This window comes from Notothenia rossii (genome assembly GCF_949606895.1).
Source record: "Notothenia rossii genome assembly, chromosome: 4".
Classification (NCBI taxonomy): domain Eukaryota; kingdom Metazoa; phylum Chordata; class Actinopteri; order Perciformes; family Nototheniidae; genus Notothenia; species Notothenia rossii.
In genome coordinates, this window is record NC_136902.1 from 10,686,253 (window position 1) to 10,703,323 (window position 17,071).

General features: G+C 40.2%; 2 protein-coding genes across 3 annotated transcripts in view; one reads left to right on the forward strand and one right to left on the reverse strand.

Annotated features, from left to right (window-relative positions):
* Nucleotides 1-17,071, forward strand: part of LOC307036820 (uncharacterized protein) — a 39,049-nt gene that overhangs the window by 13,974 nt on the left and 8,004 nt on the right. The gene's annotated exons all lie outside the window — the stretch shown is intronic.
* On the reverse strand, nucleotides 9,628-16,345 carry LOC307036467 (uncharacterized protein). Of its 2 annotated transcripts, XM_079676817.1 has the most exons (5): nucleotides 16,133-16,345; nucleotides 15,664-15,725; nucleotides 14,076-14,131; nucleotides 10,380-10,742; nucleotides 9,628-10,209 (listed from the first exon to the last, which is right to left on the reverse strand). In XM_079676817.1, exons 2-5 carry the CDS (start codon nucleotides 15,666-15,668, stop codon nucleotides 10,004-10,006), a joined length of 630 nt encoding a protein of 209 aa, XP_079532943.1. In that variant the 5' UTR covers nucleotides 15,669-15,725; nucleotides 16,133-16,345; the 3' UTR covers nucleotides 9,628-10,003. The 2 variants fall into 2 exon arrangements, with proteins under 2 accessions (XP_079532943.1, XP_079532944.1); XM_079676818.1 differs by lacking the exon at nucleotides 15,664-15,725 and having other exon boundaries at nucleotides 16,133-16,340.

The following is a 17,071-nucleotide window of genomic DNA, read 5'->3' on the forward strand; positions in this document are numbered from 1 at the left end:
GTGATTAGGAGATTGGGTGATGTATTTGTATTGTTACCTAGTATCATTAAAGCCGGATTATTGTTTCACTTGCATTCTGGTGTTTCTTAATCCCTCTCTTCTCCCGAATTCACCCAGCTTGTCAAACGACACGCGGAGACGAGGTTGGTTTTCAACATCCTCTAAATCTCCAACAAATGGTGACCCGACGTTTCTGAGTGGGGTGTTTTCGGGGAAGAGACCACCAGCGGCAAGCGGACGAATGGTCCGGAGAAGAGGCCTAGAATAATCTCTGACAACTAAAACGAGGATCCTTCAATTGAAAGGTGAGCAGACAAGCCTGTTTCTATCGAAGGTCTGTAATTGGCTAAACTAAATTTTAGAGTTGTCAGAGACATATTCCGGTGTCATAGTTGTTGCGGTGGAATATACAAATACATATTTTAGATAGGTAGGAAAGTTATATAACATAAAAGTGAATCAACGAGGTATGTAAGACGAAGGTGAAAGGCCCCGTACTTTTTTCAGAAAGGAGACGGCTGAAGACTCGTTGGGGGACGTCCAGTGACCGTTTTCAGACGGCATCCAGGAGACGAATCTGAATAACAATTCTTAGGTTCATAGGAATCGAAGTTGAGTTATAAGTAAAATCCAAAGGAGAGTAACGCAACCTTCAAAAAGCAATTTTGAAGTGACCGGACCTCATTAATCCTTTGTTCTGTGGGGGTTGCTGAATAGACTGTACGGGGAACATTTTTTCTGTGAATATTTACTGGTAACAAGGACAGTAAGTCAGATCAATAGATATGAAGTCTGTGGCTATTGACTGGTAACAGAAACAGCCTAAGTCAGATGAATAGATACGAAGTCATAATGAAGGGAACATTTTAACGAGAGGAGCGTGAGTTAAGAGCTTACGAGGACAGTGGGTTCAAGCAGAAAAATTGAATAAAAGGATAGCAGAAGTGTTAATTGTTGAAAGAAGCCCCCCTTTTCCAAAGGAGAGGCTGAGAGCTACAGCGGGGGAGAGAGAAGGGGGTGTCAGTATTTGTCTGTGAGAGTTCCCCCCACCCTTTTTTCCTCTCGAGAGCAGCAGCGGCCCGGAGGGTGTCTGCTTGCTTTTGTCTCTAGTGATCTGAAGTTGGACTGAAATACATAGAAAATTAACAGATCAAGGTGTGATTTGAAGTGGTAGATATATTGAAATTAATAAACAATGATTTGCTGTTATTTAAATATAGTCTTTGAGAACTGATTGATACCGTTGCATTGCGTTGTGAATTTCATAGTATTTGTCATTAACTAAGGATTGTACTTAATTATACTTCAAGGAAAATTATGTTACATACAGTAACCTTAGGGGAAAGTAAAAAGAGATTTACTGAGAATATGAAGTACATTAAAGTTAAGGTTTTATTCAAATTAAATATGATAGGTGGATTTCTCCATCTAGAATACGACATGGAAAGAGGAACATTTGTTAGACATGAAATAACGAACTCATTGGAAGAAATATATATATTGAGAGGTTATATAGAGTTACTGCTATTCTGGAAAATGTCATATTGTTTTGTGAGTAACATGAAATAAGAATATATTTACTAGATATAAGAACAACAGGCTTATCTAGGTTAACAGAACATTGCTATTAACCAGTTTCAGCTGCAACTATCCTATCTTTGTTCTAAAGAGAACGTACGTTGCATTTACAATTAATATTAAGAAATGTTCACAATTGATACCATTAAAGACCGTTTGGGATTAATAGGACGAGTTTCTCATAAACATTCGTGCTTAGATGGAATAAAAGTGTTGAGAGATGTTCTCAAAAATGGGAGTTTTCACAATGCTTTTAGTTTTTATTGAAACAATTAAGTAATAAGGACAGAAAAATGTTCCGTGATGATTTATTTAGGTTTCAGCTTTAGTAATAATGAAGATTACATTTTGTAATAATTCCTTTAAGTGTTCCAAAATATATTCATGAACTGTAGTCAGATTACTTGTTTTAAATATATAGCGCTGGATACAGTTAGTTTTGTATTCTGTTACAAATCTAACCATGCTTGTAACACACAACTTAGATAAACAATTTGAAAAGAATAGAATAAGCAAGAAGATTAAAGATGAATCTATAGTGGTTAAGAAAAGTTTTTTGTTTTGCCTATTAACTGAGAACTGAAGTAATGAAGAATAGGAAGACTGTTACCATTAATGGGTTTAGCATTCACGTGTTTCAGCATTCCTGACCATATAGACACTCAGCTGTTTTATTTTGTAACCCGCTGGGGGAGAGATTTACATTGAGTTTTTCTCAGTAGCTGATTTGCTGTGATTACAGCAGCATTGGATAGTTGTGCGCCACCTTTGGGTTGTACTCTGAATCAGGGTGTTGGTGAAAAGTTGCTCATTGCAAACAGAAGAACTGTGCAAAGACCACATCTCAGAGGAGGGTTTCACAGTTTGCTTGTGCCTCGTTGTCAAGGCAACAGTGGTGTGAAGAGGTACTGCAGTTTTGGGGGATTTCTGCGGCACGGAGGACAACGTGTGTCTGCTGATTGTATCACATTGATCCAGAGGTCCCTTCCCCCTCAGGACATCCCAATGCCAGAGAGAGTTTCCTTGGAGCCCACTGACCAGGGCCGGTTCTAGCTTTTTGGGGGCCCTGCCACTGACTACAGCTGAAGAGGACAATGAATCATTGACTGTTCTCAATATGACAAGATCTTGAGACAGGCTGGTCTCAGTCTGTTCAGACTCTGAAGAAATCATGCAATGATTTTACAGCATAACTGTGCAAGAGTTTATCAGAAGGTGGTGTAGAACGATATGCTTAGTGTTTAGGAAGGGAGGCTGATTGTTTAATGATGGTCTGGAATGCTGAAAGGGTTAAGGTTTAATATCCTTGTTTGTCAAACAAGACATCTGATTATTATGTCACACATGATAATCTTGACATAGTGACTAGCTATGGGTAAACGTGTGGACGTTATACCATTATTATCATGAACTAAAAATAAATAGGGAAATAGTATCTGGTTAAAGATGAATGGATTTCATATCCTAGAGAGGATTAGTTATATTGTGAATACTTCACAAGGTATTTACTAATGTATTTTGAAGAACACACAAGAACACAGGTCCAGTTTTGTTTTGTTTCTGGATTACATTTTCCATTACCAAAACTGTTCAGCTTAGGTCTAGCTTTAGACTTTGATAGTAAAAGAGTATTTAGGCTTATTTTTGTATATCTGACATTTTTAAATATGTTGGCTATTCACTAGATAGAAAGATGGCATTACTCTCTATTTGTTAAGAACATTTCTGAAGATTAAATATTTGTTTCATTCCTAATATTCCTATTTAGGATGTAATTTGAGAGTAACAAGGCTGATGCTGAAATTGGAAAATATGTTAGTGGTTTACATGATGTAAACAAAACAAAAAAAAAGATTTTGTTTGTTCAACCTCCAGTTAGATCTGAAACAGTAATAATGATTGATTTGGCCAAAGCTTAGTTTAACATCCTGATGTAACATTATGAGGTATGTTCACTTCTAAGGGTAAACAAATTGATAAAATGGATTATTATTATTATTATTGATTAATTTGGAATATTAATTCAAAAGGCCGTTTTCTGCAGGTTCACTTAAGAATGCCTTGCATGAACATTTGTCAGAACATTTGTTATTGTGTTTCCTAGGGGCGGTATATTAATAAAGTGTATTGATCATTTGTTTGTTAGACATCTGAAGAAAATGGTGCTGCGAACACGAGAAAAACTTTGTTGCATTGGTTGACATCAACACAATGATGTCACGAGTACAACTCCAGCTAGTAGAATATTAAAGTCTCTGCAGAGCACGACACATGGCCAATGAAACTGAGACCAAATGACCTTTGACCCTGACTGACAGTGTGACTTGAGAAAAGCACTATCAATGACAGACTCTGGGGCTGACCGAACTTGACTTTACAACCTGACAGAGTGAGTGTGAATGTATTTCTGCATGTGATCAGTGCAACTGCTTGATTCTAAAACAATAACTAACCGAGCATGTCTTTGGACTAACATATTATTTTGGAGCTCCAAGGGAAACACAGGTTTCCTAAAAATTCTGCAAAAGGGGGAAACCACATGTGACCCGTTTCTAATTCCCACAGGAGTTGGCGGTTTGCAAATGTAAAACTCAAACTAAAATCTAAAGATTCTGTTTCTTTTAGGACTGCCAGCTGGAAATGAACACTTATTTTCCCTGGAGTGTTTACTGTGAAAGATGATGGATGTACTTTTGTGAATGATGTTTGGTATTTTCTTATAACCACTGGTTACCTGAAGGTTTTCTTCCCATACAGGATTTTATTACACATGTTTACATGTGTAAAAGGGGGAGTGTGGGATATTTTCATTGAGGGACTGGAAGAAACCTGCCGCCCCAACTCAGATGTTCAATCTGACCATTGATTGACAGTTTTAGATTTAACCTGCTCCATATCTGGGGATAAGATACTGTTTGATGAATGTTGACATGTTTCTAATATTGATTGAGTTATAACAGGTAACACAGATGCAGAATCAGTGGCCAAGGGGCTACTGAGAGAGGTAATTCCAGAATGAGAATGAGAAGGTGAACTGTGATAATGAAAACAATTTGGTAATATTTCAACAGGTATTAAAGTAACTGAGGTTTGAAATGTAGAAAGAACATATTACAGCTAAGTTAAAACATAGTAATGTAATGAGATAGAATTTAATTTAGACAACATCTTGTAACTAGCCTGGTAAAGAAGTAAAAGCCATAGACAGTTTAGATCATTATGGGGATGTACATTTAATTTAAAGTCATAATGGAAAGACATTTGATGACAGTATGTTGGATTTCTGTATTCATTTTTCAGCTTGATAATATCCAAGCAGTGACAGGTAGAAGCAGTCTCGCCTGGAAATTATTCACTTTGTCAGTATCATGATTTTAGTTGTTTTTAATCCATAACATTAGTGTGTTCCATTACCAGAGACATTAGCAGTTCATATTATATTTAGATTTTAAATGGGATCTCAAGGATTTCATTTATAATAACACAGATGCTTGTCAGGAATTCAGAGCTATTGAGATATGTTATTTAGTTCACCTGAAGATGTTGGGGTTTATTTTGTTGACACAGGCCAAGTATTAGAATTCTGAAGCGGCCTACCAGTGGTGGGTCAAACCCCTGAGGGCCCAGAAGCCCTGAGCGTAGACTTGAGGGGTGGGTATCAGATTTCTCCACACAGGTTGCTGACGCCAAAAGGGGGACCCGAGGAGCAGGAGGCCGACACAGCGGAGTTCGTCAGGCCTACGTGACTCAACCCCAGGCTCTCCGGCCTCTACAGAGTGACCCAGAGGACATCTCATGCCGTCCGCCGAGGAGCAAAGGGGGACATCTGGTACTACTGGAGCCAGTGTGCGGTGAGGAACACTCCGGCTAGGACCTTGGAGGACATCAGGATGGACCTGGCTATCGTCAACGTGGACATCCCTACAGCAGACGACTTGGAAGCAGGCATCAGCGGACTGGAGGAGAAGGACCTCGCGGACATCCCTACAGCAGACGACTTGGAAGGAGGCGTCAGCGGGCTGGGGGACTTCTCGAGGCAGCAGAGGAGTCTACTTCTCTCTGATCAGATTAATCAGTTCCACCTTTGAAGGAAAGGCCGCATCTCCCCCTCCCTATCAGCTGCCCTTGTTGGCGTATTCCGCTGAGGGGGGGGGGGGGGCCCTGATGATTCAACAACACGCAAGGATGCTGCTGTCTGGCACTCAGGCTCTCACTCTGATAGTTTCTTCATTGTCATTGGAGGTTGTTTTCTGTTCTCAAGGGTTTAATGAAGGGGGACAGACACCGTATTAAAGAAGGACAGTAGTTTTGTTTCAAATGTCTTATGTGTGTTGGTCTCGTTAATGCGAGACCAAAAGGGGGAAAGTGAAGGATTATTTGAATTATTTGAAGGATTAAAGTAACGTGGTATGACAGGAAAGTTCAATCTGGTATATTCCTTTTAATGTCACCTTATATATATTCATGTGTGTTGAATTAGAAGGGACAAAGTATCTTTTCCCTCCCCCAATATATTGAGGTGAATTCCTTGTGTTTAGAGAGAGAGGTGAGAAGGGGACACCATATTTGGGAATAGTGCCAGACGCTGGAATGCTTCCCTCGTAAAAGAAGGGGGAGCGTGACACAATCTTGTAGCAGATGTGTATGTGTTTTCATTGAAGTAAATATAAATGCTACATGATTACTGGTCAACTATACCTCTGTTCTTATTCTTTCATGTGTGGGTACTAAATGGCTACAAACATTGTGGAGAAATTAGCTTAAACATCTTTTATTACTCTATATGAAATGGAAGCAGTTTTTATGACAGGGACGAGAGAGTTGGAGGAGGGTAGCACATTCCGAAGAGGTTCAGCAGGTCAATTGTCAGGGGAATCGACTTGTTTTCAATAGAGGTGTGTGGTTAGTTACTTTGTGTTAATAATAGCAGTATGTGTAAAGGAAGCTGGAAATATACAATGTGAAACCTTTTATTTGAAGTAAAGATGTGAACAATAGCTCAAACAAATGGAGGGGCTATAGGTAAGCCTGTGAGAAGTTTGACTATTTGAAAAGCATCTCTAATACTGCTTAAGAGCATAGGTAATGTGTTCCTCGTTGTTATTGATATGAAAGTAATTAACATGTATTATGTATATTTAGCCAACTATAACAACTATATCTTAAAACATACTTTTAACTTGTGTGTGGCAGTCAGGAGGCGGGAAGATGGACTCAGGGACCAAGGGCCGTAAAGGGGATGTGTGTGTGCTGGCTGCAAGATGTGAAATAAGATAAGGAAACTTGTTGTTGAGAGCAAGTTCGTACCAGACACCTTTTGGTGTCTGGTCTTCGTCAAACTGAATGAGACTTTTTGTTTCCGGGTTTCTTCTGCTGTGTCGCACTGATTGGGTGCGACAGGCCATGTGTTGGTCTCTGCCAATAAGATGACCTCTGGGGGAAAGCACGTACACCTCCTCCTCCTGTGTTTTAGTATGAAAGACTGTGTTTTCCTTTGGTTCGCGCTCTTGTTTTTCACCGGCCGTTCCTGAGACCTGTCTCACACGGTGGTAGAAACCTGAGCCCGGAGTACTCTGCAGAGTGCTTCGTGATTAGGAGATTGGGTGATGTATTTGTATTGTTACCTAGTATCATTAAAGCCGGATTATTGTTTCACTTGCATTCTGGTGTTTCTTAATCCCTCTCTTCTCCCGAATTCACCCAGCTTGTCAAACGACACGCGGAGACGAGGTTGGTTTTCAACATCCTCTAAATCTCCAACAATACACATACTATACAGAGATGCTGTATGAGAAGCCAATGTGAGTTTGGAACAATGCACAATATAAATCTATTCTAGTAGGTCTCAACAATGGTAGATCAGTCAGTATCAGTATCAATCAGTAGAAATGGCCATGACATGGGACCTTTAATGCCTGAACACATTGCTGCTGTAACAACATAACATCCCTCTATAAAGTGTATCTTTCTCATACTCAGGCTTGACATCACTGCAATTATGTTTGGATTTAACACTGCAGCTCTATGCTGTGTTTACTTTATTTCCTGGTTCAGTTCAAAGAAAATAAAATATTCATATCTGGCGCCACCTAGTGTCAGAAGATTACTGTCCTCTGGTTACTCTGAGTAATAAGTATTCTGATGACTAAAGACAGACTGTATATTTTCTAATGTGTGACCTTTGACCTTGATACCCTGATGTGTGAAGTCACTTCAATTCATAACACGTTTCTTTGTAAGACCTGCCGTTCTGTTTCTCCTTCGATTGCATCTTACTTTTTGGACTTTTTCCCATCAGACATTGGGCCGTTGTATCTCGTTGTCTGGTGGGCCAAAGGTAACAATAATAGTTGGTGCAGACACATGAGGTCGCTGAATAATTACTGTAGATATACAGATATAACATGACACAGATATCATATAAAACACTCTCAGGGACACATTACTGCAGCATCAACTTTCAGTAGTTTCCTCCTCTTCCAGGGTGTCTCATAAGGACAGCCTAAACAAAGACAGATTGTGATTGGACTTGCGTACGCCGCCCTGCTGTGTTTGTAGCAGCTGTTATCATCAGATCTGAAGGTAAACATACTCACATAAAGCCCATTTCTCTGCACAATGATTATTGTGTTATTGTACAATATTAAACACACCAGCATATATTTTCCAAAAAGCATTTATTAATAAAGACAAAATGAGGAGTGGGGTGATGTGCTGCCAGGGCTTGGTGCGGGTACTGGAGCCTCTCAGGGTTTTGAACCCAGACAGGACTCCATTGCAACAGTCCAGGCGGGAGGGGGGTGAAAGCGTGTATGAGGGTTACAGTAATCCTTTACTCCACCTTTGTAGACACTTATGCATTCATACATCACATGTCACTTGTTAGACGCTTTTATCCAAAGCAGGGTTTGAACCTGTGATCCCCTGATCCCAACACCAACGCACTAGTCCACTGCGCCAAACGCCCCCATGCATGCATCAAAAATAGCAGTAGTATTTAAACTCTTTTAACATGAGCATGTCATCGCTGCTACTGGACAAAAAATATATATGTTTCTCGAAGATAAGCAATAACGCACCAAATACAAAAATCCTGACTCTTTACAAACCACATTTAGGAGAACATAAAATGTTCATAATATACAATCAGCACGGATACATCCAATCAAGGATCAATTAGTTAAAACATGGAGGATACATCTGAATAACTTCCAGTGATCTTTTAAAGAGTCTTTCCCGTTTGTGTAGTGCTCACAGAATGTAATGTGATTACAGCAAACAGGGAATACATCAATAAACACTATTATCCATACCGTTCAAATCCAGTTTTGGACAGCCTGCCGTGGTTCCATCCCATTTCAAAGTGTTGTTCGACGCTCGGCGTAACCCTCGGCACACACTCAAACATCCAATCGCAGAGCTTGAGGACTATCACGGGGTTTGTCAAGCGAAGCTGTTTATGAATCAAACAAATAAATAAACACAAGGATACTTATGTGTTATTGTTGAGTAAATAACAGAGTGTGGTTTAGAAAAGAATACAAAATTAGAAGGAAAAAACGATGAAACAATACAGATTTCAGTATTCTGAGCCCCTACTCTCCCCATAACTGACGGCAACAAAAGCCCTACATTATTCAATTAAAATAAAGAAGTAAAAACAATAAGTGTGGCTTGATATTGATTTAGAAAAAGGTTGATAAACGCTGTGAGAATGGATCTGCGGAGAGCATTCGCTCGCGATCTGAAGTCGTCTACAACATACGTTTAGGGAGCTATATAGAAGCCTATGGACATCCCGGAAAGTTCAAAATGTACGCTAAGGGGCCCTTCCCTTGCTTTGGAAAAAGCCGACACAGGGGACTTGACAACATAAGCCGACCTGGGAGTGAGGATGTCTTTCCTTGACGCATGCGCATTAGAACCCCCCCTCAGTTTACTGCCTCCTGATTGGTCCGTGTGTTTTTAGTTTCACTTTCAAGTCTAGGCAGGAATTCAAGGCAGCTGCAGTGTTCGTGAAGCAGAGAGACATGAGGACGAACAATAGTGTTAAAGAATAAACACCTTTATTATAACACAAAGGAATAAAACATTTTAACACTTTGAAGTCGATCCAATACGACATTTCCAAATATTTCCTCCTGTAGGACATGCAATGCAGATTGTACAGAATAAGTAAAAAAGTAAATACAATTGATTAATTTATAATGTGTAACATTTGAAAATGACATTAAATGCAGCATGGTAACAATATCAATGTAAACAAAGGGTTTGATGACCTTACAGCTGAATGATCAAACTCAGTGAAGGCTGAAATAAATAAGTATAAAAATACACTTTCCAGATGTTACACTGAGGTCCTTTCTGAGTCTTGAATCAGATGTTGGAGAGTCTCACTTCATGCTCAGATTCAGACGGAGACATGTTAGTCCTGATGGTTTGTTTCTCTGATGAACTGCATCTGTATGGCTGCATTGTATGTTCTTCTCTTATATCTAGGAATACAAACTGTTAAAATGCAGACAACAAAGAAAACCAGAACAGCTGCTAGCACTCCAACAGCAACCCAAACCCCTGTCCAACTCTCTGCTTGAGGACTCTCTGGTCTCTGAGGTTCGAGCACTTCAGCAGCTGTGGAACAGGACAGAATATAACATGAGGAACCATTTTAGTGTTAATATATAACAGGTTTAATCTACGTTAAATAATCTGAGGTTTCTATAAATGCTGCCTTACGGAGCCCCTATCGATGTGACATTCAAATCTACTTTGACTTCCTGACATCTACTGAGTTTACTCACCAGTGACGTTGAGCCAACATCTCCTAGAGTTAGTCCCATCAGGTCTGACGAGTATGTCACACACATAAAACCCAGAGTCATTGGTCCTGAGTCTGGAGACATGAAGTGTGAGGCGTCCTTCTGTGAGGACATCTTTGTCCCACTGGACTCGTCCTGCAAACTGTAGATCCTGAGACTCTGGGGATTCAACTCCTTCATTTAGATGAAACAGGACGTAGGGTCTGCTCTCAGTAAACAGGAAACAGTAGGTAGAGATGGATCTGAGGGAAGTGTCTGTTCTGGAGCTGAAGGTCCACTCCAGGGTGATGTCCTGGTTCTCCTCTGCCTGATAGGAAGTCTGAGTCACATTCACTACAAATGTTCCTGTGGAGGAGACACAGAGGGACTCTTTAAACTGCAGCTATGTTCCTGTGGAGGAGAGACAGAGGGACTCTTTAAACTGCAGCTATGTTCCTGTGGAGGAGACACAGAGGGACTCTTTAAACTGCAGCTATGTTCCTGTGGAGGAGACACAGAGAGACTCTTTAAACTGCAGCTATGTTCCTGTGGAGGAGACACAGAGGGACTCTTTAAACTACAGCTATGTTCCTGTGGAGGAGACACAAAGGGACTCTTTAAACTGCATCTATGTTCTTATGGAGGAGACACAGAGGGACTCTTTAAACTGCAGCTATGTTCCTGTGGAGGGGACACAGAGGGACTCTTTAAACTGCAGCTATGTTCCTGTGGAGGAGACACAGAGGGACTCTTTAAACTGCAGCTATGTTCCTGTGGAGGACACACAGAGGGACTCTTTAAACTGCAGCTATGTTCCTGTGGAGGAGACACAGAGGGACTCTTTAAACTGCAGCTATGTTCCTGTGGAGGAGACACAGAGGGACTCTTTAAACTGCAGCTATGTTGCTGTGGAGGAGACACAGAGGGACTCTTTAAACTGCAGCTATGTTCCTGTGGAGGAGACACAGAGGGACTCTTTAAACCGCAGCTATGTTCCTGTGGAGGAGACACAGAGGGACTCTTTAAACTGCAGCTATGTTCCTGTGGAGGAGACACAGAGGGACTCTTTAAACTGCAGCTATGTTCCTGTGGAGGAGACACAGAGGGACTCTTTAAACTGCAGCTATGTTCCTGTGGAGGAGAGACAGAGGGACTCTTTAAACTGCAGCTATGTTCCTGTGGAGGAGACACGGAGGGACTCTTTAAACTGCAGCTATGTTCCTGTGAAGGACACACAGAGGGACTCTTTAAACTGCAGCTATGTTCCTGTGGAGGAGACACAGAGGGACTCTTTAAACTGCAGCTATGTTTCTGTGGAGGAGACACAGAGGGACTCTTTAAAGGCCCAGATACACCGGCCCGAAATCGGCAGTAAATGGGAGTCGGGCCGAACATGAGCGTGGGCAGCCTAGACTTTGAGTGTGAAGAAAGTGAAAGGTCACACAACTATGAACACTAGGCAACAGCTATTCAACATGTTGAATCGGCGTCGGGAACACCACCGGAAGTCGGACAAAGGTATAACACCGACTGGCTGTTCAGCTAGCGAAACATTGCATGAGAAGCGTTAACGGAAGTGAGGGAGGTAAACAAAGGATTTAAAATGGAAGATGGAACACACACGGACGGCTATTTCACCTCATCGGTTTATAGAGCTCCTGTTCGTTCATGTTTTCAATGGACGAGAGTGAAAATGGAAAGAAAAACGCTATTTGTTGTTTGTTTATATCACGGAGTCTGTTCTTCTTCTCTGTCTTCCGGTTGTTCCGGTTGTTGCCTCTTTTGAATGATGAATACACACTACCACACTAAGAGCCCCCTAGCACAGTACACCGTCGCTGTGATAAGTATGTTTAATTAATGTTGTTAATATGCCTAGATTGTCTACTCTCAAAGTCATGTATTATATTATTGAGTCAATAATATAATACATTAACCGTGCTTTACCTGAACCTCATCATGACACTAGAGAGGATGGCAGGAATGTAATTTCCCGTGTTCAGTGAATGCAACAGAGGCAAGGCACCAGACGAACCAGAGAATTGAATGGAAATAAACATCTGTCTTATTGGCTGACAGGTACCTATCCTGTGAGCTGTGACAATGTTTGAAATAAACTTTCAGTCTCAGACTCAGAGTTTTTGAAGATGGACAAAGAACATTTGTTCTTAAAAAAGACGACAATTTTCAAGTGGTGGTTCACACAACAACCCCAGAGCCACCACTTGAGCCATCAAGGTATGTACATGTCAGTAACTTCCAAGTTATGCGAACTTGTAAGCAAAGCACAAATTACAGCTACGTTGACGTTACTTTGAATCGTGGGGGTAAGCTAAACCATTAGCAAGTAGCTATAGCTAGCCAGATATATTAAATAAACACTTCGTCATACAATCTAAATGTAATGTTTTTTAGCGTTACCTGGTGATTTCAAAGAAAGCTCTCTGGGAAATGTTGACTTACTGTTCGACATGAAGCTAGAAGCTACCTTACAGTACACAGTTGACCCGGAGTCCTGTCAGTTAAAGTGTTTCATTGTTAGCTTAGCTAAGCATCAACTTAGCACTGAAATATATGGATGTTATGTGACAGTATTTCTGAGAAAAGTCAGCTGAAATGGTGGCATAGTTGCCAGTGCTTTACGTATCGACAGCATGTTTGAACGTATTTGCAGCAGTGAATGTGGCTGTTTGGCCACTGACGTTGCCATAACAACACCTGAATGTGAATGTGCAACCTCTTTTTGGGACAGATTTTTGCATGAAATTATAATTCTTCTGAATGATATTCCTATTGACAGCTAGTTTTTATGTGAACATCATGAGATGGACAGCCAGAGAGAATAAATGAAAAACAGTTATGAAATACTCTATGACAAAACAAGAATACAGTTTGAAAGGGGAGTGATTTGTTAAATATCCATAAAGAAAAATCTGATGACAGTTCTGTTTCATATGGGTGTTGAGAGATGTATCCATAGATCTCTTAATTTTGCTCTCAAAGTGCACCAGATTGATGCTTTTGACTTCAATATTTTAAAAAAAATCTTCCCAGGGGAGCATGCCCCGGACCCCCCTAGCGGAGGTGAGGACCCCCCCAAAGGACGTTAGGTCCACGGTGTTTACATGCTTATTTATACAATATGTGTGCTTATACTAACATCATAAGACAAAAGTTGGTTCTGTGTTGTGTGAAGTGAGAACGCGCTAGAGCGAGGGGGGCCCCCAAGCTAAAGCTCGCTTAGGGCCCCCAAAAGTCTAGGGCCGGCCCTGTTCCTGTGGAGGAGACACAAAGGGACTTTTTTATTGAGCATGTTAAGAAAAAAGCCAAAATGTTGAGTAAAATATAAATCTTTCAATTTGAGTGCCAGTTATTAGGAACAATGTATCAGAAAAAACAGTTAAGCACTTCTAAAGTTTAATTATTGAGAATAAACATTGAACTTTTAAGAATAAATTACTTGTAACAAATTACTTTTGTTAGAGAATATACTGAAATGTCCATTTCTTGACATTTTGATTTAAAAAATCTAAATGAATCAGAATCTCCTTCCTCAGTTTTGACCCTCTTTTCTTGCACTAACAGTGTTCCATACCAAAGAGCTCTAAGATGCTTCTTTAGGAAAAGGTTCAACGTGACACAAAAGGTTTTTCAATAATATTCAATGTGTCTAAGTGAGAAATAAAGGAGTAAACTAACCAGAGACACAGGGGGTGAGGAAGAGGAGCAGCAGGAGGAGGAAGATCATCTTCTCCCTGTGAGAGGACACACACACACACACACACACACACACACACACACACACACACACACACACACACACACAGAAAACATACAATCTGAATTTACCATATGACTTATTGCACAGAGGACTGACACCAGGAACAGTAACACATGTCTGACACTAGGTGGCGCCAGATATCAACATTATATTTAATTTGAACTGAATCAGGAAATACTTTCTGCTTTGAGATCAGAGAACACAGACTGAAACACAGGACCAACTGAACCCCTCCAGTTTTGTTTCAGAATATCTCTGAATAATAATAATAATAATAATAATAATAATAATAATAATAATAATAATAACAATAATAATAATAATAATAATAATAATAATAATAATAATAATAATAATAATAGTTAATGTGTGCTTCGTGAGGTTAAAGGGACAGATTTTGCATTCATGCAGAGTTCAATAATTTTGTTTTTAATATTGCTGTGTGACGTGTCTCAACATATTTTCTGAAGATAAAATACAGCTTGAGTAAAGCGGTTGAAACTCTGACCCGATTCCAATACTAACACTGCCTCTATCAACCGTCAACTTTGTTCTCTCTGTTCATGGAAAGTGGAGGGAAATGCAGATAGGCCTACTGGGAGAAAGCCTCTCCATTCTCCAATCTGTCGACCGTTGATTCGTTACATAATTTCTCGGGAGAGAAACATTATAGTATAAGTGGCGGGTATTTTCTTTATAAACCTCTTCTCATATTTTTAAATCTGAATTAAAAAAGCTATTCGTGCTCATGATATACAAATAAGAGGCAATGTTTGCTTACCCTTCCAGCGAGACGAGAGAGACAAAACAAACATTGGTTCCTGCTTTTATATCAAGAGCAGATGGTTCCTACAATAAAACTGTTTTTAGAGACACTGGTAAATATAATTAAAATAATATAATGTAACCTGTAAATGTAAGTTACTTACATTTGTATGAATATTTGTAATGCCCATATTATTCTTCAAACTGTAAACTGTTTAATAGACAATTAATATTGTTGTATGAGAATAACCTAAAAATGAAGTAGGCTAGTATTTGCATGTACATTTCTTTATGATCGTATATACCAGTCTCTGTGTGCAGCAGAGTGTAGACGTGTTTATTAGTTTTGTGCACTTTGTTCACAGAAAATGCAGCAAAAGCAGTGTGAACCGGGGGGTTTGGAAAGAGCTTAACCAAAAAAAGGGGAAGCTGGTAAAATACGTTAGTCACAAAGTTAGGACAGTTCCTGTTTCTTGCAGAAATAGAGATAAGAAAAACTTGTCCATGCTTTTATTTTCAGACTCGATACTGCAATAGTGTATTCACAGGGCTCACTAAAAAACCTATCAGAGAGCTGCAGCTGATTCAGAACGCTGCTGCTCGAGTCCTCACTGACACTAGAAAAGTGGATCACATCACTCCGGTTCTGAGATCATTGCACTGGCTTCCAGTCGGCCAAATAATAGATTTAAAAATACTACAGCTAGTTTTTAAATCACTAAAGGTACATAGATGACCTACTCCATCAAAGCATCCAGGAGTCTCAGGTCTTCTGGGTTTGCTCTCTGTTCCGAGAATAACCACTAAACATGGAAAAGCAGCTTTTAGTTATTATGCCCCAACAATTTGGAACAAACGGCCTAAATCATGCACGTCCGCCGAAACACTTCCTATTTCTGCCCAGACTCACACTACAGTATGCCTTTTTAGTCATGTATTCTGTACCTGCTGTGTTTATTTATTTCATTACCTTTGCTTATTATGCCTGTTTTTAAATGCCTTTTTAACAATGTATTTATGCTGTATTTGTTCTTAAATGTATTTTGCTTTGAATCTGTAAAGCACTTTGAATCGCCACGTGCTGAAAAGTGCTATATAAATAACATTGCCTCGCCTTGCCTCGCCTATAAGAGGTTAATCTCAACAGGAGAGCAACAGAAAGCAGCAGTAATATATATGTATTTAATAAAGTAGAAATATGTGTTCTTACCTTTACATATTTGAGACTGCAGAGACCTCAGTGCTGACAGTTCTGTTTTCTGGTTTGCATGTCTGAATATGTCCGATTACAACAGGAGTAGTTCACAGGACTCTGGTTCACAGTTACAATTACAGAGGGGGCGTTTCCACTATCAACGGCAGATTGGTTAGCAGTAGCCAATGATATAAACGTCCTGATGTGAACCTTGTGAGTACTGTACACCCCCCCTACACATTTATATTACATACAAGGTGTTCGGGTCTAACAAAAGTGTGGAAATTGTAGGTCCTGTGCACCTGTCTGGGCCTTCTGTGTGTGTGTGTGTGTGTGTGTGTGTGTGTGTGTGTGTGTGTGTGTGTGTGTGTGTGTGTGTGTGTGTGTGTGTGTGTGTGTGTGTGTGTGTCATTTCCAGCAGCAGACCAGCAGGTCCTGCAGCATGTGACCTGGTGCTCTCTCAGGTGATAGAACAACTATTTTTTAGGCCTGTGCACAACCAGCACACACCTCTCCTCCCTCTCCCTGTGTGTCTGTGAGAATCTGTAAGCATGCACGGATCATTTCATGGGTAAAAAAAGGCCATCTTTTGAGGGATGTGTTTGATGTGTCTTTGAAGAGCTGCTTGATTACAACTGTTAGTGTGTTTATGCACCTGGCTGCCAAATAGAAACATGCAGTTTGACCAAGGGCTTATTTCATTAGTGAGCAGAGAAGGAGAAAGACCTGGAGCAAAGAGAATAGGAACTAAAATGAAGAAGCATGTCAGTGCAGAAGAGACTTCAGAAATAATCTTGTAGCCTTCTTCTGCCAGCGAGCTTCAGGACTCATCTGAAGAAGACACAAGGTTCGAGGGGGGTCTGACACAGAATGCTCTCTGGTGTCCAGCATTTCATCAACTCTCTGCTGTAGTATGACCACCAGAAGACTATTGATGTGTGTAGTGAGTTTGGT